This window comes from Zeus faber, assembly GCF_960531495.2.
Source record: "Zeus faber genome assembly, chromosome: 14".
NCBI classification, from domain to species: Eukaryota; Metazoa; Chordata; class Actinopteri; order Zeiformes; family Zeidae; genus Zeus; species Zeus faber.
Window position 1 is genome coordinate 25,111,906 of NC_137200.1, and position 26,123 is coordinate 25,138,028.

The window sequence follows — 26,123 nt, forward strand, 5'->3', positions numbered from 1 at the left end:
CCGTGTTCTCCCCGTCTCGGTTTCGAGAGCGGTCGCGGTGGCGTGAGGGTGGCGTGAGGCAGCTTTTCCAGTCAGCCCTCGAGGCTGACTGGAAAAGCGGCCTCCTCTGGCTGTCTTTAGATGTGGAGACGGAGGCGGCGTCGTTCCCCCTGGAACTGCTCCGCGCTGAGGCGGGGTCTGCAGGAAGGTCTGCCTCCCGTCCGAGCTCTTCTTCGGGCCGATGGGCTGCGGGAAAGGGTTTCTGTAAGTTCCACCTTTCGCATCACAGCACATCGCAACGCAAGTCATTTTCGGTGGTGTTGGCGAGCTCAACCTCCTCCGGGAAGAAGCCCAGCACTAGCGGAGGTTTTGAAGAGATCCTCAGGAGATAGACGATTTAATGGAACATTTTGTACATCTGCATTGCCGGTGATGAACTGTTTGTTTTTATCTTTTCCAGGTGTTGCGTCTCTCATTTTCGATGAGAGCTGAAGGGGCGACGCCATGGATCTATCTGGAAACTGTCTCACAGTTTTGATGTGTTTTTGTATTGATGGCCATTTTGGTTTTGTCCTGCAGGTGTAGATGTCTCCCCTGTTTTCCTCTCCTCGTGTCACCTGTGTCACTTTGTTCACTACCTTGGTGCTCTGTCTCTTTGGGCCTTGAAGTCTGCAGTTTGGCTTTGAGCTGCTCCATCTGTCACCACGTTTGGATTTCGTGTTTGGTTTAGTTTTCCTGTTGAGCCTAGTCCTTCTCCAAGGCCTGCCTGTTTGCTGTTCTACCACCCTTTTTCAATTAAACTTTGCCGTTTTTGGAATCCTGCATCTGCCTCAGTGTCTGCATTTGGGTCCTGGTTCCGAACCGTGACATACGGACACAAATGAGTTTCAACCGAAGGGACCATGGAGGACGTTGGAGAAATAGAACTTGAAATGTCCATTCTACCAGAGCGCTGATGTTAAAGAGGACTACCTCTGTGTCACAAGACTGCAGCGCTGGTCACGTGATCTGTGTACTTGCGCATATGGAAGGATTTATATGTCTGTGTGTGGTGGCATCAACTTTGGTGAGGTGGAGATTGTTGATCACAAACTCCATCCACAATACCGAACCAATCTGGATGACACAGGAATGACGCCATGTTGGAAATGCCCCGAATACACATTTTATTTAGATTGTCCTGTGTTTCGTTGGGTTCTTCGGGCTGGACCCCTAATAATAATAATAATAATAATAAAATAATAATAATAATAATAATAATAATAAATTTCATAACTATAGCTGGAGGCAGCAATACACAGGGTCCAGTTTAGTCGTAGTGGGTGCATTTTACAGTTTTTCAGATTTTCCGTATTGCTGGGATCAGACTACACAAATTCAGCCCAATTTTGTCATGGCCGACAAATTTCCAGCGTCGGGCCCAAATAGCAACGTGCACAGGGCAACCCTCCATTCTTTAAAACAACCATCCATGTTTGCCTGTAAAGCAGAACTTCTCATTGTTGTATCGCACTGTGTTGTCTGAGGAAACAGAGCTGCACTCTCAGTGACAGGTGGCCGTTTGGTGCTGTGTCGGGAATCATCATTTGTATTGTTAACTTTTTACTTGATTACATTTTCAGAAAGTTATGTTTCCATGAAATACGAAAAAACTTTGTGGTATTTCTGTGAGTAATTACCATTGCAGGGCTTTTATTTTTCCGAAGCCTCGCTGGAATGCATCACTCAGTCGCACATTTCAGTGGTTTCCAGTGGACACGGTGACCAGTTTTTGTGGACTACATTTTATTGTATTTTTCATTAATCCAGAAATGTAATGTGGACCACGAATTAAAAAATATCAAGAAAAAGAAAAGAGAAAAGAAGAATAAAATTATAATAATAAAATAATAATAAAATAATAATAATAATAATAATAATAATAATAATAATAATAATAATAATAATAATAAATGGAGGCAGCAATACATGGCGTCCCGGCTAGTCGACCCTTCATTAAAGTTCAATGTTGGGATGTTTTTTGTAGCTCTGTTGCTGTGTGTTTTGTGACTGCAGAAGTTCATTCCTTCTGCCTGGTTACAGTGTAATTCTATGATGGGATGGTGTTTGTGGCTGTGGGGTGGGTTCCCTACGTCACAACGAACAGTGGTTTATACATTCTGAAGTAGGGCTGCATGGACTATGGCTGAAATGATAATCACCATTTTAGTCAATATTGTGATTACCATTATTTATCACCATTATTCGGTCCATTTTGGGAAACGTGGTTATTTTATGGCACTTTGTAAATAAACAGAAAACTGCCTTCACAATAATAATGTATGTTATAAAGCTATAAATAAATAAACTATGGAAATTGGTTTAACTGACTTCACTTGTAGAGGACTATATAATGAAATTAATTGTGATTGCACTTAGGTAAAGTGCAATCACGATTATATCACGTGCCGATCTGTGTACTCGGTCGACTTGCGTATGCGAGGAAGGATTAAAACATCTGTGCTTGATCCGTGCACCATCTTGGTGAGGTCGCGATTGTTGATCACAAAACCTCCACTATAATGAACGTCCATGTCCTAACAGAGAAACAAGACCTAACAAGACCCCAACCATGTCTGTAGGTTCAGCGGTGGTCGTGTTCCAGGCACTTTTAGCCCGAAAGATGCCAAGGACACAAATAATAATAAAAATCGGACAAAACCAACAGGGTTCCAGCCTGCAGGCTGGACCCAAATAATATATGTATATTATATATATATATATATATATATATGATATATATATATATATAAATAATTAGTATAATAAGAAATAATAATAATAATAATAAACATCCAGTTTAGTCGTGTTGGTGCGTATTACAGTTTTCCAAATTTTCCCGTTAATGCTGAGATCAAACTACACAAATTAAGCCCGATTATTGCCCCGATTTTGCTGGGCCAACAAATTCCAGCATCTGGTCCTGATATGAACGTCCGGATGACAAACGGGCATCTTTACCCAGTAAAGTGTTTTTTGTATTTTCCTGCCTAGTCTGGAAAGAATATACAATTTAACCTGATACAACACAAATGAATTGTCTATAACGGAATACAAGGTTTTACTAATGACAAGAATTATGACTATGAAATATAACGTTTATTGTAGGCTATGATTACTTTGCAATTTGACTTAATATCGAAGGACTCATAAATATCTGTAATTGTTTTCACAGACATGTGTTTTTCACATTATTCTCTTGCCCTTTCACCACTCTAAAATACCTCCTCCGTTTTCAGACGGGACCGTCTGTCAGGATTCCTGCCCTGCTGCTTGCTTGTTATCTGTCTCACTCTGTCTCCCTCCATCTCTCTCTGCTCCTTCTGTCTGTCTCTAGGTCCCTCTGTCTCTCTCTCTCTCCCTCTGTCTTTCTCTGTCTCCCTCTGTCTCTCGGTCCCCATGTCCCTCTCTAGCTCCCTCTATCGGTCTCTGGTTTCACATCCTGCACCGCACACCTGTCAGAAATCTCACCACCTGTTCTTCACCTTCATCGTCACTCCTCTTGTATTTGACCTGTTCCCCATTCACTCTGTCTCCGTCAGATTGTTGTGTCTGTGTGGTATTGAATTTTTCAGTCCCATCCCGATATCCCCCTTCCTGTTTCCTGATCCTGATTATCCTGCCGGTTTCCTGGAACCACTAATTCCCTACCTTCCTGTTCCCTCATCCTGATGACCTGCCTGTTTCCTGATCTTGATTCCCTGCTGGGTTCCTGGACCCTGATTCCCTGTCTGTCCCCTGGACCCTGATCTGTGCCCTGTTCCCCTGGACCCTGGTCCCCTGGTTCCCAAGGATCCCCGAGGCTGTCCCCAGTCTCCGCAGCCCGGCGCTCCAGTTCCACTGTTTCCCAGTGCCACAGAGTCTCCGCTGCCCCGCTTGCCTTTCTCCTGCCATGACTTTGGAGTTACACAGGAGCTGTTTGAAAGTGAAGAGCCAGCTTTCCTTATGCTCCTCGCTATCTCCTGGAGGCAGGACCCCAAATTTGCCCAGATGTTAGCGTTTAACAGGGGAAGTTATACGCTCACCCTTCTCCACCTCCAATTTCTCCAAATCCTGTCATTCCGGTGTCCCCGGCCGAGGCTCAGTCTGGTTCTGGTCCCATGCCACCAGCCTCCCCTGCCAAGGCTCAGCACGTTCCTGAGTCGTCGGCCGATCCTGCTGAAGACCCTGATTCCCTCTCTGCCCCTGGACCCTGATCCCCTGCCTGTTCCCGCCGATAGGTTTTCCTGTTGACTGTTCCCCTGGTTTTTGACCCCTGCCTGTTCTACATTAAACTTTGCACCTACTCCTGAGCCTTTGTTATGTCCTGCATTTGGATTCACCAGACCGTATCCGTAACACTGTCTATGTGGCTGTAAACCAGGGTTCATCATCGTGTCGTGGCATGTTTTAATACAGCCCTACTCTGAGGCTGATATGACGTCTCAGCATCAGTGATAAGCAGTCTGGACGGTGCTGTCACGGTAATCCACTGGGTTCTCCTCTCGCTCTGAGCCGGTCGCTGCCCAGATGATGCAACTTGGTTGGGTCACGCTGAGGAAAACCTCATGTGATCAAGGGGCACTCTGAGTCCGTTTTTTTTTTTTTTTTTATGTGTAGATTGAATGTTTTGGAAATCAATTGTGTATAAATAAGACACGTTTACTTTAAATGAAGCATCTTATTTTTGTCGGTTGTAAATGTTTTAAGTATGGCGGGTTCATATGGGGTGCCGTCATTGGGCTCGGGTGTTGACTGTGGACTTGCGTCACTGAATGTTCCTCTTGTGTCGTTTAGTTTAAATGTTTAATTAAGAACGATGTTTTAACAATTGTTTAAACATCGCACGAGTTACAGTTTTTCGACTTTCCTTTAAACGCAGGGATTGTTTGCCTGTCCACAGGCGCAAGGGCTGCAAATGACTTACAAGAGGCGAAGTTTGGACGTATACTGTATAACTTTGGATGATGTCACAAAGCACCCGCTCCTCAAACTAATCAAAGCGTTCTTCTACTTCCGGTAAAATTGCAACAGTTTTTCACTCTCACAAAAATGAGATATAGTGCGGTAATAAGATTAACATATGTTGCTTCGAAGATACACGGAGAAAGTCAACTTTAGAATGTGTACATTGAGCCCAGGGAGGAGAGAAGTGAAAATGTTTAGATCTATGTTAGACTGGAACTGTGAGCTGACACCTATGGATTTGGAACCAGATGTGGGACGTTTCTCTATACAGCTATTAAAGTGAGTGCCGACCGCGGCTCGGCAGAGAATACTTCCGGCTTTGTTCTCTCACTGGACGATCCATGGCAAGTCCGGTTGATGCTGATTTGTGTAATAAAAACTATTATTTTAATCAAGTCAGCATCAGCGGAGACTCCTTCATCATCAACACATCAAAATCATCCAGAAACTACACTATCTCATCTTATGATCTAACTATCTATCTATCTATCTGTCTTTCTATCTATCTATCTAACTGTCTATCTATCTATCTATCTATCTATCTATCTATCTATCTATCTATCTATCTATCTATCTATCTATCTATCTATCATCTATCTGTCTATCTATCTATCTATCTATCTATCTTATCTATCTATCTATCTATCTATCTATCTATCTATCTATCTATCTATCTATCTATCTATCTATCATCTATCTATCATCTATCTGTCTATCTATCTATCCTTCTGTCTATCTATCCCTCTATCTATCTATGTTTCTTTCTTACCGACATACCTGGTAAATCACTGTCATGTGGTAAGATAGAGAGAGCACACACACGCACACACAGACACAGACACAGACACAGACACACACACACACACACACACACACACACACACACACACACACACACACACGTCTCTCCTATCTCTTCTAGAAGTGCGTAAACTGTACAGACTGTAATACCTGCTCGTATTCTGGAAGTGGAGACTGAGCTTCTTCCTGTCGTTGTCCCGTCTCTGGAAATGGAGCAAAAGGGACTAAATTAGTGTTTGTGTGTGACCCATCCATGGACGTCCAGAAAACCAAATGACCACACCACGGAGGGCGACCCCAGAACGCTCTGAAAAGAAACTGGAACCTTTTCACACGTTATGTCCAGCTCTCTGTCCACCTTCCCCGTTCTGAGCTGGAGAAGGAAGATACAATTCCTTTTAATATTTGTTTTATTTTGTGCAGCTTTTGCACTGATGCTCTCTAAATACTGCCCTCCAAAGGGGGGCAGTATTTAGCTATAAAGAGGTCCCACTTTTCTGCTGATGCTGCACTAAAATAAAGCACCTCACTGTTCTTCATTTGAAATATTCCGCGCGAATGCTGTTTGCAACATCCGGCAAAAAGGTGCTTTTATCGATCATTAATCAATAAGATCTAAAGTCCTCGTTTGATGTGCGGAGGTTCAGCCTCAGCCCGAGACGCCGAGACGCTCACGGGAGAGCGCAGGTTTGGAATTATCAAGAAATTTGTTTTTCCTCCCGTCCCATGACAACGGCCCTGCACAAGGGCCCTTTATATGTAATTATCCTAAATGGGAACAGGAACAGCACGTTCTTCCACGGACGGACATAATTATATAATGGGGGGACAGAATGGCAGCCCTTGTGCTCCGAGCTGCAAATAAATCTGCTCCGGGAGGTTGTGCTCCTCACTGCAGCATCACGGCTCTGCGCAGGCATGGACAGGCACCGCGTCGTGGTTTTGCTCCTGCTGGCCTTCGTGGCGCTCAATAGTAAGTCTCGTTTTTTTCCGCTCCGTCCCCCGTGTTCTCCCCGTCTCGGTTTCGAGAGCGGTCGCGGTGGCGTGAGGGTGGCGTGAGGCAGCTTTTCCAGTCAGCCCTCAAGGCTGACTGGAAAAGCGGCCTCCTCTGGCTGTCTTTAGATGTGGAGACGGAGGCGGCGTCGTTCCCCTGGAACTGCTCCGCGCTGAGCGGGGTCTGCAGGAAGGTCTGCCTCCCGTCCGAGCTCTTCTTCGGGCCGATGGGCTGCGGGAAAGGGTTTCTGTAAGTTCCACCTTTCGCATCACAGCACATCGCAACGCAAGTCATTTTCGTGGTGTTGGCGAGCTCAACCTCCTCCGGGAAGAAGCAGCACTAGCGGAGGTTTTGAAGAGATCCTCAGGAGATAGACGATTTAATGGAACATTTTGTACATCTGCATTGCCGGTGATGAACTGTTTGTTTTTATCTTTTCCAGGTGTTGCGTCTCTCATTTTCGATGAGAGCTGAAGGGGGCGACGCCATGGATCTATCTGGAAACTGTCTCACAGTTTTGATGTGTTTTTGTATTGATGGCCATTTTGGTTTTGTCCTGCAGGTGTAGATGTCTCCCCTGTTTTCCTCTCCTCGTGTCACCTGTGTCACTTTGTTCACTACCTTGGTGCTCTGTCTCTTTGGGCCTTGAAGTCTGCAGTTTGGCTTTGAGCTGCTCCATCTGTCACCACGTTTGGATTTCGTGTTTGGTTTAGTTTTCCTGTTGAGCCTAGTCTTCTCCAAGGCCTGCCTGTTTGCTGTTCTACCACCCTTTTTCAATTAAACTTTGCCGTTTTTGGAATCCTGCATCTGCCTCAGTGTCTGCATTTGGGTCCTGGTTCCGAACCGTGACATACGGACACAAATGAGTTTCAACCGAAGGGACCATGGAGGACGTTGGAGAAATAGAACTTGAAATGTCCATTCTACCAGAGCGCTGATGTTAAAGAGGACTACCTCTGTGTCACAAGACTGCAGCGCTGTCACGTGATCTGTGTACTTGCGCATATGGAAGGATTTATATGTCTGTGTGTGGTGGCATCAACTTGGTGAGGTGGAGATTGTTGATCACAAACTCCATCCACAATACCGAACCAATCTGGATGACACAGGAATGACGCCCTGTTGGAAATGCCCCGAATACACATTTTATTTAGATTGTCCGTGTGTTCGTTGGGTTCTTCGGGGCTGGACCCCTAATAATAATAATAATAATAATAATAATAATAATAATAATAATAATAATAATAATAATTTCATAACTATAGCTGGAGGCAGCAATACACAGGGTCCAGTTTAGTCGTGTGGGTGCATTTTACAGTTTTCAGATTTTCCGTATTGCTGGGATCAGACTACACAAATTCAGTCCAATTTTGTCATGGCCGACAAATTTCCAGCGTCGGGCCCAAATAGCAACGTGCACAGGGCAACCCTCCATTCTTTAAAACAACCATCCATGTTTGCCTGTAAAGCAGAACTTCTCATTGTTGTATCGCACTGTGTTGTCTGAGGAAACAGAGCTGCACTCTCAGTGACGGGTGGCCGTTTGGTGCTGTGTCGGGAATCATCATTTGTATGTTAACTTTTTTACTTGATTACATTTTCAGAAAGTTATGTTTCCATGAAATACGAAAAAACTTTGTGGTATTTCTGTGAGTAATTACCATTGCAGGGCTTTTATTTTTCCGAAGCCTCGCTGGAATGCATCACTCAGTCGCACATTTCAGTGGTTTCCAGTGGACACGGTGACCAGTTTTTGTGGACTACATTTTATTGTATTTTTCATTAATCCAGAAAAGTAATGTGGACCACGAATTTAAAAATATCAAGAAAAAGAAAAAGAAAAAGAAGAATAAAATTATAATAATAAAATAATAATAAAATAATAATAATAATAATAATAATAATAATAATAATAATAATAATAATAATAATAATAATAATAATAATAATAATAATAATAAATGGAGGCAGCAATACATGGCGTCCAGGCTAGTCGACCCTTCATTAAAGTTCAATGTTGGGATGTTTTTTGTAGCTCTGTTGCTGTGTGTTTTGTGACTGCAGAAGTTCATTCCTTCTGCCTGGTTACAGTGTAATTCTATGATGGGATGGTGTTTGTGGCTGTGGGTGGGTTCCCTACGTCACAACTAACAGTGTTTATCATTCTGAAGTAGGGCTGCATGACTATGGCTGAAATGATAATCACCATTTTAGTCAATATTGTGATTACCATTATTTATCACCATTATTCGTCCATTTTGGGAAACGTGGTTATTTTATGGCACTTTGTAAATAAACAGAAAACTGCCTTCACAATAATAATGTATGTTATAAAGCTATAAATAAATAAACTATGGAAATTGGTTTAACTGACTTCACTTGTAGAGGATATATAATGAAATTAATTGTGATTGCACTTAGGTAAAGTGCAATCACGATTATATCACGTGCCGATCTGTGTACTCGGTCGACTTGCGTATGCGAGGAAGGATTAATACATCTGTGCTTGATCCGTGCACCATCTTGGTGAGGTCGCGATTGTTGATCACAAAACCTCCACTATAATGAACGTCCATGTCCTAACAGAGAACAAGACCTAACAAGACCCCAACCATGTCTGTAGGTTCAGCGGTGGTCGTGTTCCAGGCCCTTTTAGCCCGAAAGATGCCAAGGACACAAATAATAATAAAAATCGGAACAAAACCAACAGGGTTCCAGCCCTGCAGGCTGGACCCTAATAATATATGTATATTATATATATATATATATATATATATATAAATAATTAGTAATAATAATAATAATAATAATAATAAACATCCAGTTTAGTCGTGTTTGGTGCGTATTACAGTTTTCCAAATTTTCCCGTAATGCTGAGATCAAACTACACAAATTAAGCCCGATTATTGCCCCGATTTTTGCTGGGCCAACAAATTTCCAGCATCTGGTCCTGATATGAACGTCCGGAATGACAAACGGGCATCTTTACCCAGTAAAGTGTTTTTTGTATTTTCCTGCCTAGTCTGGAAAGAATATACAATTTAACCTGATACAACACAAATGAATTGTCTATAACGGAATACAAGGTTTTACTAATGACAAGAAATATGACTATGAAATATAACGTTTATTGTAGGCTATGATTACTTTGCAATTTGACTTAATATCGAAGGACTCATAAATATCTGTAATTGTTTTCACAGACATGTGTTTTTCACATTATTCTCTTCCCTTTCACCACTCTAAAATACCTCCTCCTTTTTCAGACGGGACCGTCTGTCAGGATCCTGCCCTGCTGCTTGCTTGTTATCTGTCTCACTCTGTCTCCCTCCATCTCTCTCTGGCTCCTTCTGTCTGTCTCTAGGTCCCTCTGTCTCTCTCTCTCTCCCTCTGTCTTTCTCTGTCTCCCTCTGTCTCTCGGTCCCCATGTCCCTCTCTAGCTCCCTCTATCGGTCTCTGGTTTCACATCCCTGCCACCGCACACCTGTCAGAAATCTCACCACCTGTCTTCACCTTCATCGTCACTCCTCTTGTATTTGACCTGTTCCCCATTCACTCTGTCTCCGTCAGATTGTTGTGTCTGTGTGGTATTGAATTTTTCAGTCCCATCCCGATATCCCCCTTCCTGTTTCCTGATCCTGATATCCTGCCGGTTTCCTGGAACCTAATTCCCTACCTGTTCCCTCATCCTGATGACCTGCCTGTTTCCTGATCTTGATTCCCTGCTGGTTCCTGGACCCTGATTCCCTGTCTGTCCCTGGACCCTGATCCTGTGCCTGTTCCCCTGGACCCTGGTCCCCTGGTTCCAAGGATCCCCGAGGCTGTCCCCAGTCTCCGCAGCCCGGCGCTCCAGTTCCACTGTTTCCCAGTGCCACAGAGTCTCCGCTGCCCCGCTTGCCTTTCTCCTGCCATGACTTTGGAGTTACACAGGAGCTGTTTGAAAGTGAAGAGCCAGCTTTCCTTATGCTCCTCGCTATCTCCTGGAGGCAGGACGCCAAATTTGCCCAGATATTAGCGTTTAACAGGTGGAAGTTATACGCTCACCCTTCTCCACCTCCAATTTCTCCAAATCCTGTCATTCCGGTGTCCCCGGCCGAGGCTCAGTCTGTTTCTGGTCCCATGCCACCAGCCTCCCCTGCCAAGGCTCAGCACGTTCCTGAGTCGTCGGCCGATCCTGCTGAAGACCCTGATTCCCTCTCTGCCCCTGGACCCTGATCCCCTGCCTGTTCCCCGCCGATAGGTTTTCCTGTTGACTGTTCCCCTGGTTTTTGACCCCTGCCTGTTCTACATTAAACTTTGCACCTACTCCTGAGCCTTTGTTATGTCCTGCATTTGGATTCACCAGACCGTATCCGTAACACTGTCTATGTGGCTGTAAACCAGGGTTCATCATCGTGTCGTGGCGTGTTTTAATACAGCCCTACTCTGAGGCTGATATGACGTCTCAGCATCAGTGATAAGCAGTCTGGACGGTGCTGTCACGGTAATCCACTGGGTTCTCCTCTCGCTCTGAGCCGGTCGCTGCCCAGATGATGCAACTTGGTTGGGTCACGCTGAGGAAAACCTCATGTGATCAAGGGGCACTCTGAGTCCGTTTTTTTTTTTTTTTTTTTATGTAGATTGAATGTTTTGGAAATCAATTGTGTATAAATAAGGACATGTTTACTTTAAATGAAGCATCTTATTTTTGTCGGTTGTAAATGTTTTAAGTATGGCGGTTCATATGGTGCGTCATTGGCTCGGGTGTTGACTGTGGACTTGCGTCACTGAATGTTCCTCTTGTGTCGTTTAGTTTAAATGTTTAATTAAGAACGATGTTTTAACAATTGTTTAAAACATCGCACGAGTTACAGTTTTTCGACTTTCCTTTAAACGCAGGGATTGTTTGCCTGTCCACAGGGCGCAAGGGCTGCAAATGACTTACAAGAGGCGAAGTTTGGACTTATACTGTATAACTTTGGATGATGTCACAAAGCACCCGCTCCTCAAACTAATCAAAGCGTTCTTCTACTTCCGGTAAAATTGCAACAGTTTTTCACTAATTCCTGCTCCAAATGTAGATCGATATTTACATTTACATTACATTTACATTTTGTCATTTAGCAGACGCTTTTATCCAAAGCGACTTACAAGGGAGAATAACATTCAAGCTACATTGCGACAGAGATTAGTGTAACAACAACATTAGTGTAACAATAAATACTGCAAGGTGGTGCTAAGTAATTGTAGGTTAGGACAGGAGGTACTCACTGAAGAGCTGGGTCTTCAGGTGCTTCTTAAAGACAGAGAGGGAGGTCCCTGCTCTGGTCATTTTTGGCAGCTCGTTCCACCAACGTGGAACTACAAATGAGAATAGCCTGGATTGCCGTGGCTGTACGGCCGGCAGAGCCAGGCGACGCTCATTTGACGAGCGCAGCATCCGGGGGGCAGCATGTGCTCTTACAAGAGCATTTAAGTAGGCGGGAGCATTCCCAGCAATCACTCTGTAGGCCAGCATAAGAGACTTGAACTTGATGCGGGCGGCTACAGGTAACCAGTGGAGCTCGATGAGCAGCGGAGTGACATGTGCCCTCTTTATTGATCAAACTGGAACGACAAGATGTCAAACGTCCCGGTTCCAACCTCAACCATGTCTGTGCATACTGTGGTTGCCGTTTTTCCACATACTTTTAGCCCGAAAAATGCCAAGAAGATTAAACATTGGAGCAATAACAATCTAACTCAGCAAAATGATGGAAAAGTATGTATGTATGTATGTATGTATATGTATGTATGTATGTACTGATGATGGCAAAGGTACAACATTGGAATTCATACATCACTATTCAACATTCATGGAAAGCTACATACACCTGTCGAGGGATGGGATGTTTGAGGCAACAAGAGAACAGTCAGTTGTTGAAGTTGATGTGTCGGAAGTAGCGTAAGGATCTGAGCCACTTTGACAAGGAGCACATTGATTCCAGACGACTGGGTCAGAGCATCTCCAAAACTACAGGTCTTGTGGGGTGTTCCCGGTATGCAGTGGTTAGTACCTAAAAAAGTAGTCCAAGGAAGGACAACCGGTCATGGGTGTCCAAGGCTCAGTGGTGCGAGTGGGGAACCAAGTCTAGCCAGTCTGGTCCGATCCCACAGAAGAGATTCTGTAGCACTAATTGGTGGAAAAAGTTAATTCTGGCTGTGATAGGTGTCAGAACACACAGTGCATCACAGCTTGCTGCATATGGGAGCGGTCAGAGTGCCCATGCTGACCCCTGTCCACCACCCAAAGCACCTACAATGGACACGTGAGAGTCAGAACTGGACACGCTTTCTTCTACATCATGTGGATGGGCGGGTTTAGGGTCCGATCCGATGGAGTATCTGTGGGATGTGCTGGAACGACAAGCCTCGATCCATGGGGGCCCCACCTCCATGGTTCCAGGACTTAAAGGATCTGCTGCTGACGTCTTGGTGCCAGATACCACAGGACACCGTCAGAGTCTTGTGGAGTCCATGCCCCCATGAGTCACAGCTGTTTTGGGAACACGAGGGGACCTACACAATATTAGTGGTGGTTTTAATGTTGTGGCTGATTTGTGTAGAGCGCAAGATAGGCCAGTGTTTCCAAGCTGTGGTCTGCAGACCCCCTGGTGGTCCTGTGGCACACTTGTAAGAAAAAATAAAATAAAAGCTTTTTTATAAAGGTACAAAGTTAGACATTTTCAGTCAAGTTAATGGCAACCATCGGATAAAATGTGTTTTAAACAGAGACGTAGCGGGTTCAAACGCGAAAGTTGATTAATTGTACAGGTTTGGGATATTGATGTCATGTCCGTTATGGCAACACCAGTGTGTAGGAGGAAACTGAAGACCCCAGAAAGCAGAAAACTTTGACAGGAAAATGAAACATTTTAATGTCAGTATTTGCAGTATGTGGGATCTCTCATCGCTCCATGTTTGAGGGATGGAGAGAGAGATGGAGGGTGGAGAGGGAGAAACAGATGCATTGGGAAGGAATGACCAGATGGCGCTGCACTATATAAATATAGTAAATAATACTGCTGATAAATTAACAATAAGTTGTGGCCCTTTGCATCTGTTGTGCTTTGCGGCGTCTAGTCTACAGCTGCCTTTGGGAATGCTGCCCCCTGTCGGTCCAGTCAAGCCATTACACAAGTAAACAAACATGTACATTAGTACATCAGTACAAAATGTTCAGTACATGAATACAATGCGTTGAGTACATCAGTACAATATGTGTAGTACATGAGTACAATATGTTGAGTACATCAGTACAATATGCTAAGTACATATTGCACAAGAAGATTTTTGTCATTTTTTGTTAGTTTCTAGGTTTATTGTATATTATATATTTTAATATTTTTTCTTATCATTGCCATTTTATTATTATTATTGCTATTATTATTATTTATTTTTACTGTTATTATTATTATTATTATCCTCATTATAATTATATTATTAAATATCATAAGAATAATTTCTAATCATAATATATTATTATTATTATTATTATTATATCAATATTATTATTATTATTATTATTGTTGTTGTTATTATTATTATTATATCAATATTATTATTATTATTATTATTGTTGTTGTTGTTATTATTTGTGTTGTTTTCTTTTATTTCTGTAATATGTCATTTTCAAGAACCGAGGGGGCGTTTCAGAGTCACTTGCAGTTCCCCTTCCTGTCCAGCGGCGGCGTTCTGTACGCGGAAGTGGGAGCGGCAGACGGAGAAGAAGGAGGAACGACAACAACAAGCAAGCTAGCATGTTGCAGCTAGCCTAGCGTGCTAACAGAGCAGGGCGGCGAAGGGCTCACGAACACGGCGGAGCTTCGTCAACACGGCGCGGCACCAGCAGCTCGCACGGAGGATTTCAACTAGAATTTAATTTCCTCTTACGGAGACGAGCGCCGGTCGATGTGGGGAAGCCGCCGCTGTGTCGCGATCCGCTTCCTGGTTCTGAGACGGAGCCCAACACCATCCGATAAGTGTATCTAAGTACGTCCGACGAGTGTATCTAAGTACGTCCGACGGGTGTATCTAAGTATGTCAAGTGTATGATAAGTGTATCTAAGTATGTCTAATACGTTTTTTTTAGTATGTCTTATAGTACGTACGATAAGTATGTCCGATGAGTGTGTCTAAGTATGTCCGATGAGTGTGTCTAAGTATGTCCGATGAGTTTCTAAGTACGTCCGATAAGTGCGTTTTTAGTATGTCTAAAAACTTAAGTATATCTGGCAAGTATGATTTTAAGTGATTTTAAGTGTTTTTAAGTATGTCTGCTAAGTGTGTTTTGTTTTGGTTTTGTTTTGTTTTTTCATTTAAGCATCCGGAAAAAGACAAACAAACTAGACCACGATACATCAACGCTTGACAACAAAGTGTGGTAGGTTCAGTGTCATTCATAGAACCACGGTTCTACGCACTTCGCCCTGCGTTTTTCAACAGTTAACGAAAGAGACAGTCCAATATCATATTTGAATTAATGTATTTTGGTTACTTTTTACAAACAAAATAACACACCAGTACAAAGTACAGCTTAAGTAATACTTTTTTCAATGTACGTTTACGTTCACTACACTAATAAAGCACATTAATGACTTAACAAAGGCGGCATGCGTAACACGGCTGGCTCCAGTGTGACATATAACATACACATTGGGGAGCAGACATCAATGATCTGGAGTGATCAGTAGCTGATCACCTGGTTTCCACTGGCAATAGAAGCCCTTCTTTTATTACTGCTAGTAAAATAACCTGGAGCTGCAACTTAATCACTGGACCATTCGCACCACCACCACGTCCAAATCCTCCATCTGCTTCCTCGCGAAACGCACCAAACGGCCTCCATGCAATTAATAAATTGAAAAAACAACTTTTATATCAATCCACAGTCTTTATTCAAGTGTGATATTCCAGAGAAAACGTCACTGCAGTGCTAAACTCCGGAGTGGTAGGCAGCCGCAGCAGAGTCGGCTCCTCCCCTACATAACATCCGGCTGTAATTCCATCGCGCATGAATGCAAAAAGTTAAAATATTATAACTTTGCATAAAAAATGCTGTGTGCCGTTGGCGGTGTTCTATACCGGGCTACGTCATGCTGTCATCCACTAACATGACTTCAGATTTGCAGTGTTCCATGTAAACGCAGCAGTTGCGACACGTCATCAAAACGTTACTCCCCTCTTGCGGCACACCGGCTGTCCCTTTCACACAGACGTTGTTTCGGACCCGTTTCGGCTCTGTGACTACTTCCGCTGCCGGCTCAGCGCCAGATCCACAATGCCCCCCAAATTCTGGGTTTGTATCTTTTACACAGAACAGCGAGGCAGAAAAATTCCCACCTTGAACAGGCTGTGTAAAAGGGACAAATGTCTAAATCTCACACCATTTCCAATGAGCCTTTTAAGTAGAGCTGATCTGAGACCGAGTTTGACAAACCAAATAGACTAATGGATTAAGCATAAACCGAAGGTGTTACACCTTCAGCTGTTTTGAAGTGTTACCCTAAAACACATTGATTGGACTTTTCAAGTAGCGATGAGGAAATTGGGAAACGTTTTGACACCATTAGTTGGTGACTAAAGTCAGTATAAACTATGTGAGCACACTGCTATTACAAGTGCATTGTTGGTGTCCTCGATTTAATTTCCGAGCAAATCTATCTATACCATTTAATCTACTACATTTCTAACACAGCTGCATTAACATATTTGTATATAGTGATGGGATGTACAGGAGTAGTGTGCAATAATTCCAAACAGTTGGAATTCCAAAGTACTATAATTATAATTGCAGCAGAAATACTGAGTTTAAATGTCAGTGATTGTTATTATCATATAATTGGTCTAGCCTGGTGTAATATGATCTATATAGGTAAAAGAATGTATGCTTTCAGTCGACGTGCATGGACAAATTGTTTATTTCCAAATCCTTTGAATGGCATTTCATTTATGCCTAGAACCACTATGGATGACTTAAACTAATGATAATGTACTTAATGAAGTTATTATAATGCGACAGAACAGTATTAACAATTTTGGATGTCCATGTTTGCTTGGAGATTGTTTTTTGGGACAGTAGTGAAGAAAAGTTAGTCTGCGTGACTGTTCCACCGGTAATGTTTTTCTGTCCATTCATCACGTACAGCAGTCCAGTGAAGCAGCATGGTGAACCAGGGTGTGTGCTGTGCAGGAGCCCGGCTGGGCGTCCTGGCTCTGTGCTGCATCTTGGCACCATCACCTACACACGCCTACATCTATGCAGTAAGTAACCTATGTGGCTTTGAGAGATCGTCGCAGGGTTTGTCCATTCGATGTTCATGTGAATGGTATGTCCCACCGTTCATTTCTTTATGTCTTCTTCTTTGCTAGCATTATAGAAATATGACCTCGATGTTGTTTGAGGATCTGCCTGCGTTGTTCGGCTCCTCACTTCCCAAAGAAGGACTGAAGGTAAGAATGCCTTACAGCAGTGATATAATACCCGGAAATTACAAGCATACAAGATACACAGTTATTATTTTTATTCATTTTTCTGCATGAATGGAGATTTGATGCCAATATTTATTTCAATTAAACACTGCTCTCACAATGTTTTTCAGTACTGATATGAAGTGACAGTTAGAAATATGTATGACCTGTGTTATAAATACCTGTTTGAATCAGAATCAGAATCAGAAATACTTTAATAATCCCAGGGGGAAATTACTTTTGTGACAGCTCCAAATCTACATACAACATATTTACATACATCATATAATAATTATTAATAAATTTGTATATTTTCCAAAACTTTTATTATTTAGTTATATATTGAAAATGTACCTGAATGAGGAAAAATAAGTGATTTTAAATGGGACCTATTATAAAATACTCCACTTTTTAGACATCTCTGATGGAACTTCTAACACACAAAATGTGAAATAGGACAACCCAGTCAGTTTTTCGGGGGCTCCTTATTTCAGAAAGCATGTGATTCAACAAGCCGTTTAGACTTCCTACGTCACTTGGAGACTCGTTACAATTAGAACCTCCCCCCATCTGAGTATCTCCACCCACGGCTGGAGGAATACCTTTGCGAAGGTGTGGCATTTTTTTCTCGCGTGCGCCGGACCCGCTGGCGTTATGTCAAAGCTGAAAGCTAAGCATGGGAACTGCTCTGTTGTTGGCTGCACAGACCAGCAGACATTAAAAAAAATAAATAAATAAATAAATAAATAAAAAATAAAGGAGTCAATACCGACTGTCCATGACAAAACTGCAGACAAGAAGTACTTGTGCTGTGTTTCTTTTGCTGTTATTTGGGCATACCTGTCAATTCTCCTGTTTTTCCTGGCATTTTCCCGTATTGTACCCTTCTCTCCCGCCGTCCTCTTGTTTGAATAACTTTCCGTAAACCCCCACATATTTTTAACTCTTCAAAAAAGAAAAAAAGGTTGGCGGTGCACCGCGCGGTCGGAGCGATCTCCGCCATCTGCTGCGCGTTTCCCCAAACAAAACCAATTAAACTGTCGTGTTTTTATCGGAGATGTATTTATTTCCTCCCCTTCCTAATTGAATGAAGCAAAAAGAGCCCCCTGCTTAACGGGTTGATCGAGAGAGCCCCCCCCCAACCACATACACTTCCAGAATGGTGCCTGAGGAGCAGCAGCTCACTTGCATTTAAAGCCACACACAGAAACAGCCTGTCAAGAATAGGAGAGGTCTAGTGGCATGTTACAATGGCTAGAATGCATCATCTGGGGGCCTCGGAGACTGATATTAATAGAAAAGGAGTATAATATGGGACCTTTTAAGGTAATTTGATATTGTATATAATTCATATATATTGTAATATATTGCTGAAACAAAATTCAATGTATTGCAGTGTTGTAAAATACATATATCTGGAGTACTTCAATATATTAATGTTATGTTTTTTTATATATGACATTATTTTGCTCAATACATGTAAATATGTTCAGCTATTGTAATTATAAATAGCAAAATAATGTTGCATTGCCTATGGTAACTTAAATAATGTATTGTTTGATCCCGATGATATTATATCCATATTAGATGTATATCATATATCGTATATAGTACCCTGTCGTCTGTGTGTCCGTCAGGGTGTGTTGGTGGAGTCTCGCCCTCTTAATGCCTGTATAGCGATAGAACCTCCGCCTCCACTGCCGCCCTTGAGCGACGCCAACGTGACCAAGTTCATCGTTCTGATCAGACGCTATGATTGTAACTTTGACATTAAGGTCAGTGGGGCGTGCGACACAGAGGCTTTTTCAAAAGATCGGCGTTCATGAAGCCCGCTGAAACGGTGGGGTGGTTCTTGTTTGCAGGTGCTCCACGCGCAGCAGGCGGGGTTCAGTGCGGCAATCGTGCACAACATGAACTCTGAAACGCTGCTCAGCATGAACTACAGTAACGGTGACGCCTCCTGAGAAAATAGGCTCTTGTTCATTGACAACATTCTGCTGATGCTTTTGGTGTCGTTTTAATGTCATTCTAACCAGAATATTTTGATCTGCACACAGACACCATTGCAGAGGAGATTATAATCCCCTCGGTTTTTACCAGCTTCTATGCCTCCCAAATTCTCAGGAACTTCCTAAATCCAGAAGAAGGGTAAGGACACATTGGTTTTTTTGGTTGTATTTTTTTTATTTTATTCTGTTTTTGTAATGAATCCTTAGAAAGGCAGGGGCAGGCCATGGCGGCTCTTTCTGCTGAATTGGTTATTAAAAAATATCAGGGATGGCACTGAGGTAGAGTTTTTCCTAAGCTTAAAGTCACGCTGCAGGCAAGAGTGCCCCAAATCTATTTTATTTTTATTTATTTATTTTTTGCCATATATTTGACTCAGATCTGTTTTTTATTTCATAACAGTGTGAAAGCACAAATCACACGGAATCTGATCTTTTCAATTCTGATTTGAGCCACTTTCATATGTGGTCCCAAATCAGATACAGGTCACATTTTTATTTATTTTTATTTTTTTGCGACGTGACTTAGGTCTGAACAGTCAAATCGGAATTCATGCAACTTTGACGTCACTCTGGAGCGACATTTGTCACAATTCTGCGGTGGCGGGAGCCACTCGGTGAAAACAAACAGGGAAGACAGATGGATGGAGGTGTTCAGTGGAGGGACAGGGAGGTGTTAGACCTCATAAGTATTCGGGGTGACACTTCTGTCCAAGCAAATGTTCCGTTAGAAAAGTGAGTAAACGCTCACTTCAGTGGCCTCTTGCTGTGTGTGACGTCTGTTATTGTTCTGCTGTGCGTATGGGTCAGTTCACAACCCTGACCAGTTCACACTGGCCACGTTTATTAAAAAAATGTAAAAATAAAATGTGAACAGCAAAACAAAAACGTAGGATCTGAGCAATAAATCTCAATTGAGCACCAAGGCTTGTATTTTGAATGTAGCCTAATGCAGCTGGGCGGGCCTCTGCTCCTGCAGCACGCAGCGAGCATCAGCACTTGACAAGAAAGAAGTGATGATTATACATGGCGATGACGTTGTTTTACAAAGCCTTTTTTTTTTTTTGTGTTGTATTTCTCCTATTGGTGTTCACAGGACGTATGTGATTCTCAAGCCAGAGTTTGCGTTTCCACTCTCATACTACCTTATTCCCTTTACTGGAGTGATCGGCATGATCATACTGGTTATGGGCGTCATCTTGGTGAGTTGAGCCTCTTGAGGCGTGTGTTTGCTACTGGCTGGTCTTTTAACCACAATGGATATTTAAAAGTAGTTAAATGAATGGGTAAGATGCCATGGGAGCACAAGTCTTGTATATCTAGAAGTTGCTCTTGTATAATAGAATGTGCTCATTTGCATCTGATACCGTAATACTGATATAATTATCACAATGCATGTCTTTCTTTCCTTTGTTCCTATCTCTTGTTTTCTTTTTTTTTTTACACTATTAGATCATACGCTGTGTGCAGCACAGAAAAAGGCTCAGGAAGAGTCGTCTATCAAAGAAACAGCTTAAGCGCATTCCCATTCATAGATTCAGCAAAGGTAAAAACATTATTGTTCTGAGAGGCTCAACTTTGGCAAAGGGGTAGTTTGTAGTTTGCAACTTTTCGCCATGCAGGATTCTTGAGCAACATTCACACTGCAGCCCTTAAGGCTGATTTATGGTCACGCATCAACACTGCCGGGGCCACGCAGGAGGTATTTCGGGTCCTTGCGTAGAAACCACAGCCGGAGCTAACGTGCACTTCTCCAAAAATCGTACTATGCGAAGGACGGTGTAACCGGCTATTGCGTATTTCCTGAATTAAATCAAAAATTTATGCTAAATGCATTTGAAATTAGATGCGTCTTCAAATAAAAATAAATGCAAAGGGAACTGCTCATGGTTGACGGTGCCTGACTATGAGGTCTGCTATCTCGGTAAACTCTGGGTCCGAGCGATCTGCCCTGAAATTCTGACTTCAAGGCGCCTCTCAAATTCTTAGGTGAATTTCCAAGTCCAAACAACCAGAAGGAAAACACCTGCCCTCTATTATTGTCTCCCCTGGCTCTCTCCCCACATTCAGTCAGCGCGCAGAACTACCGCACAACCATGAAAAGCTCATGACCGCAGAGGAAACACTGGCGTAGTTTACGCACAACCATGTCCCGGCCATAAGTGCGCAATTGAGATTTTTATTTTTATTTATTTTTTTAACGCTTGAAATTTTGAACGCATTTTGCAGGGGGGTTTTTTCAAGCGTTTCCACCCAAAGTACATGGAACTTTTAATTCCAGGACCTTTTTTCACGACCTAAAAGGTTCCTTCAGCCCGTTGTTGTCTGCGTTTCCACTGCGGTTTAAAGACCAACGGGTTAAAGATTATGCAAATTAGTCTGCTGACATACATCATTAATGCACGCGATGATACCAAAACTGGCTCCACTCCAGTCCAGTAGGTGGCGGTAATGCAGAAGACTGTACACCAACAAGAATCATAAAATTGATAATGAAAGAGGAATATCACATTGGTTGTTTTTCTTTCTCCATTTTCTTCTTCTGTTCCCAAAAAAATTATCCACTCTCACAAACAAGATTTTATTATTATGTTTTAAACATATTGAAAAACATGAGTTCACACACGGGGAATCGAACCTGGGTCGACTGTGTAGGAAGGCAAAATTGTACTCATTACACCACAAACCGTACATCAGGTGTGTATATATGTGTATATATATATGTGTGTGTATGTATGTGTATATATATATATATATATATATATATATGTGTGTGTGTGTGTGTATATATGTATGTATGTATATATATATATATATATATATATATATATATATATATATATATATATATATATATATATATATATATATATATTTATACACACATATATATATATATCTTCACTCTGTCGTTCTTTAGTTTTCTTTTTTTTTTTTAATTCACAAAAAACTGCTTTTTCTGTACAAACGGAACATTTTTTTGAACAAAAACAAACTGTACATACAGTCAGTTTGCGGCTACAGATTGCATCCGAAATAAAATGCTGCAAGTACTTGACCAATCAGAAATGTTCAGCGCTGCAAGCCCCAACCCCCAAAGTTCCTGGACCTTTGAAAAGTACTGCCCCGCCCGAGCAGGAACTTTCCGGTTCCTGGGACTTGATTGAGACCCTGGTTCCTGCGGTGGAAACATTCCTCCAAAGGTTCCCCGCTCCCGGAGAAGGTTTCTGCAGTGAACTGATCGTTGTCCCAAACACACACAGACATGGTTGTGTCGACAATTAAAATGAATTAGTTGCATTTGGACGAGAAGGCGAAAAAGATCTCCCACAACCAATGCTCATTTTCATCCGGTCAAATCTCTAGATCCCTAGATAGAATCATGGAAAAAATACGTGTTCCATCTATTAACCTTTGGGTGACTTCGGTGTGAATTTGTTGTTTCAAAATGAGGTTAGCGGTGCCAGAGAGTGTGGAAGAGCCTTTTTGATAAAACATGGATGTTTTTCCAGTGTTCCGGGACCTCCACGACACAAGGGCGATGTTGGTGTGAAAGCTTCTCCTTCTTATACACATTTATCAGAGCTCACCCCTGTGTTGATGTTTATCATGAATTATGATTGACCTGACCTAAAAGTTTAACACTGCTCAAATGTACGTAAGTGCTAACTTCGGTACATTTGACGAGTGTCAAACTTTGGGTTGAAATTTTGTTTAATTATTCCTTTTGCAGGTGATGAATATGACATTTGTGCAATCTGTCTGGATGAGTACGAGGAAGGAGAGAAGCTGCGAGTTTTACCCTGTTCTCATGGTAACTAAATGATTTCACATGTTGCAATGGAATGCTGTGTGTGTGTGTGTGTGTGTGTGTGTGTGTGTGTGTGTGTGTGTGTGTGTGTGTGTGTGTGTGTGTGTGTGTGTGTGTGTGTGTGTGTGTGTGTGTGTGTGTGTGTGTGTGTGTGTGTGTGTGTGTGTGTGCGCGCGCGCATCTGTGCATCTGCGTGTGTGTCTTTATTTTTTAAGAACAATTATTCTACATTTTCATCCTCATCATCTTCATGCATCCTCTCTCTTTTTTATGATTTTTTTTTCGTCATTATACATTTTATCAACATGTCTTTTATTTTATTTTTTTATAAATTCTGCATAGAATATACTTCTAAAATAGCCTGTCCGCCCATGTGTCCTGTTCAGCCTACCACAGTAAGTGTGTGGACCCGTGGCTCACTCAGACCAAGAAAACGTGCCCGGTGTGTAAACAGCGCGTGACGCGGCCCAACCCCGAACACTCCGAGTCCGAGTCCGAAGAGGACGGCGCCAGACACAGAGCCGAGGGCGAGGCCGACTCGGAGCGCACGCCCCTGCTCCGGCCCTCCGACGCCCGGTCCCCGTCCTCCAGCCAAGGGCCCTACCTGTCCACGGTGACCACGGTGACCACGGCCCAGTGCCTCGGCTCGCCCACCCGCGACTGCGACTCCCCCCTGCTGGGCTACAACGGCTACTACTCCCCCCAGGAGGACTCGGACTCAGACAGCGAGGAGGCGGGGGAGGACAGCGCTGAGGACGACACCGCCCAGCTGCTCGGTAGGGGGCCCGGGGTGGGGGTCTGAGGCGTCCGGTCAGACCCAGACCTGCCCCCGCGGCCACTGTTAACACACCGTTGAAGGTGGTCGCTGACCCGTCTCGTCTGTAGACCTTTTAGAATACTTGCCACTTTAGTTGCCCCTGACTGAAAAAAATCGACCACAGAATTTTTTTTAAATGCTCATCGTGGGGTAGTCTGCTTTTTTTTGTTTGTTTGGTTTTTGTTTTGGTCCGAGCACACGCATCAATTATTTACATCCTCACACAAAGTCATACAGCGAGTCAAAATGGGGAGAGAAATAATTTGCCATTTACAGGAAACTTCCTCACAAATACTAAGTGGTAGTGTGTCTGGCTAGACCTGTTCCAAGACTCATTTTGTGTTATTATGGATTCACTAATTGGTGGTCTGCTATGATGTGTGTGTGTGTGTATGTGTGTGTGTGTGCGTGTGTGTACGTGTGCGTGTGTACGTGTGTGTACGTTTGTCTTTTTACCTTTTTAAAGTTGCATCGATCAATTGGTTTCTCTGATACGTAAATCCATGGTAAATTCACTACATTCTAATTTTACAAAGGATGCTCAGTATATTTCTGTTGCACCTGTTCTTAAAATGTCCTGAACACTGAACAGTACAGAAGAGTCCATGTAAGATTTTAGCTTTGTCCCGTTTGTCAAGTTGCACAAACTCAGGTGTAATGGCCACATTTCAGTCAGTGCGTATGTAAATTAATCAGATGGTGAAATATTTGCTTCTGAGAAGGTTTTTACTTATTTTAAACATATTGCTATGTAGGTATAAAATACTTGATTTTCTTTTTTCTATGTTAACACAAAATTACGTTTGTTTGTTTCTTTTATCCCGGAGTTGGTTTCGAATCGAAGAAATTGCCTTCAATGATCTTTGCTGTAATTGTGTATGTGGAATATTTGTTTGGAAACTGAAGGGACAAAAACGACCTTCCTGTTCTTCTTTGTACACCTGTTGTTATGTGGTTATGGACCTTACGATCCTTCGTCTGTCTCCTAAATCAAACGCTCCACATGCGTTTTATATTGCAATTTACAGCACAACCAGCTTTTTGTTCACGGCTTGTGGGGAAAGGTTAATTCTGATCACCTGGCCCTGACACCCGTATCCAATACGTAGCTCCAGCCAAACTGCTTCATTCTTATATAAACGATCGGACTGTTTTGTATTTAGCGTTCGTTAACATGACCGCAATCGTAACAGGGTCAAATGTTTCTGTGCAATGTTGTGTAAGCATTCTTGGGGAGCGCCGTCTCCCGTCCACTTAGATTTGGATATACAGTATATTTACATGGGAGATAATGGAATAATGCTATCCGCTAAGATTTGTGTGTGCTCATGCTTTTTGATCCGGAAAGATTTTAAAGGAGTAAGATCAGCTCATCCTTATAATAACATTCCTGTCGTATCTTTCGATCAATGTTGGTTTTAAAGCGGTTTCAGATCTGATTGGACGCTAGGAATAGTTTTTGTACTGTCACCCAAACATCTCGACCCACCTGTGAAGCATAACTGAAATTCACAAATGCTTAATTTTGACTGTAATTAAAACTTACTTGATTAAAACTGTTTTGAAGGAGAATTGTCATTGCATACAAATGTGTTTTTAATGTTGTGCTTTCTGAGACTTTCTTTCAGGATAGGCGCAACATATTTTTACTTCATGTGCATCAACATGAGCTGTGGAATAACAATAAAAGTAGTTACGTTGTAATATTTACGCAGCCTCAAATTTAGGCTGCTGGGTTTTTGTAAACCAAAACCAGCTTCTCATGAACACAGAAGGTAATTTGAGTTATCAAAAGTAATATTATACAACATGGCAAGACTCCCAACATACTTTATTCAGTGTTTCCCCTAGACGTCTTTTCAGGCCTTTTGGTACACACCAAAAAAGCCCTGAACAGACGAGGCGCGCCGGGCAGCACATCTGCGCGGTCGCTGTGCAAGTTATATTTTTGTTCGCTCTGTATATTCAAGACTTACAACAAAGTGATCGCGGGGAGAGGGTGACTTAATAAGCTGCATTTGTTGCTTAAAAACAAGCTGTGTTACCAATGACCTTTGCAAAACTCGAGCGCATCATGAACGCGGTGTGTGTGTGTGTGTGTGTGTGTGTGTGTGTGTGTGATTCATTGCTGCACTTTATCCTCCTGGGCTTGGAGAAACATTTCACCGTAGCATCACGACATGGAAGTCCACTGAATGGAATCTTCGTGCAGGTCCCCAAGTGCTCTAATTACAGCCTGTT

At 42.6% G+C, this 26,123-nt stretch overlaps 1 protein-coding gene across 2 annotated transcripts; it reads left to right on the forward strand.

Annotated features, from left to right (window-relative positions):
• Positions 1 to 14,522: 14,522 nt before the first annotated feature.
• rnf167 (ring finger protein 167) lies at positions 14,523 to 25,454 on the forward strand. Of its 2 annotated transcripts, none has more exons than XM_080013817.1 (11): positions 14,523 to 14,793; positions 15,102 to 15,161; positions 16,926 to 17,041; positions 17,150 to 17,230; positions 18,886 to 19,023; positions 19,111 to 19,198; positions 19,306 to 19,396; positions 20,351 to 20,456; positions 20,707 to 20,800; positions 22,988 to 23,068; positions 23,452 to 25,454. In XM_080013817.1, the coding sequence occupies exons 3-11, from the start codon at positions 16,943 to 16,945 to the stop codon at positions 23,865 to 23,867; spliced, it is 1,194 nt and encodes a 397-aa protein (XP_079869943.1). In that variant the 5' UTR covers positions 14,523 to 14,793; positions 15,102 to 15,161; positions 16,926 to 16,942; the 3' UTR covers positions 23,868 to 25,454. The 2 variants fall into 2 exon arrangements, with proteins under 2 accessions (XP_079869943.1, XP_079869942.1); XM_080013816.1 differs by having other exon boundaries at positions 14,523 to 14,770.
• Positions 25,455 to 26,123: the final 669 nt, after the last annotated feature.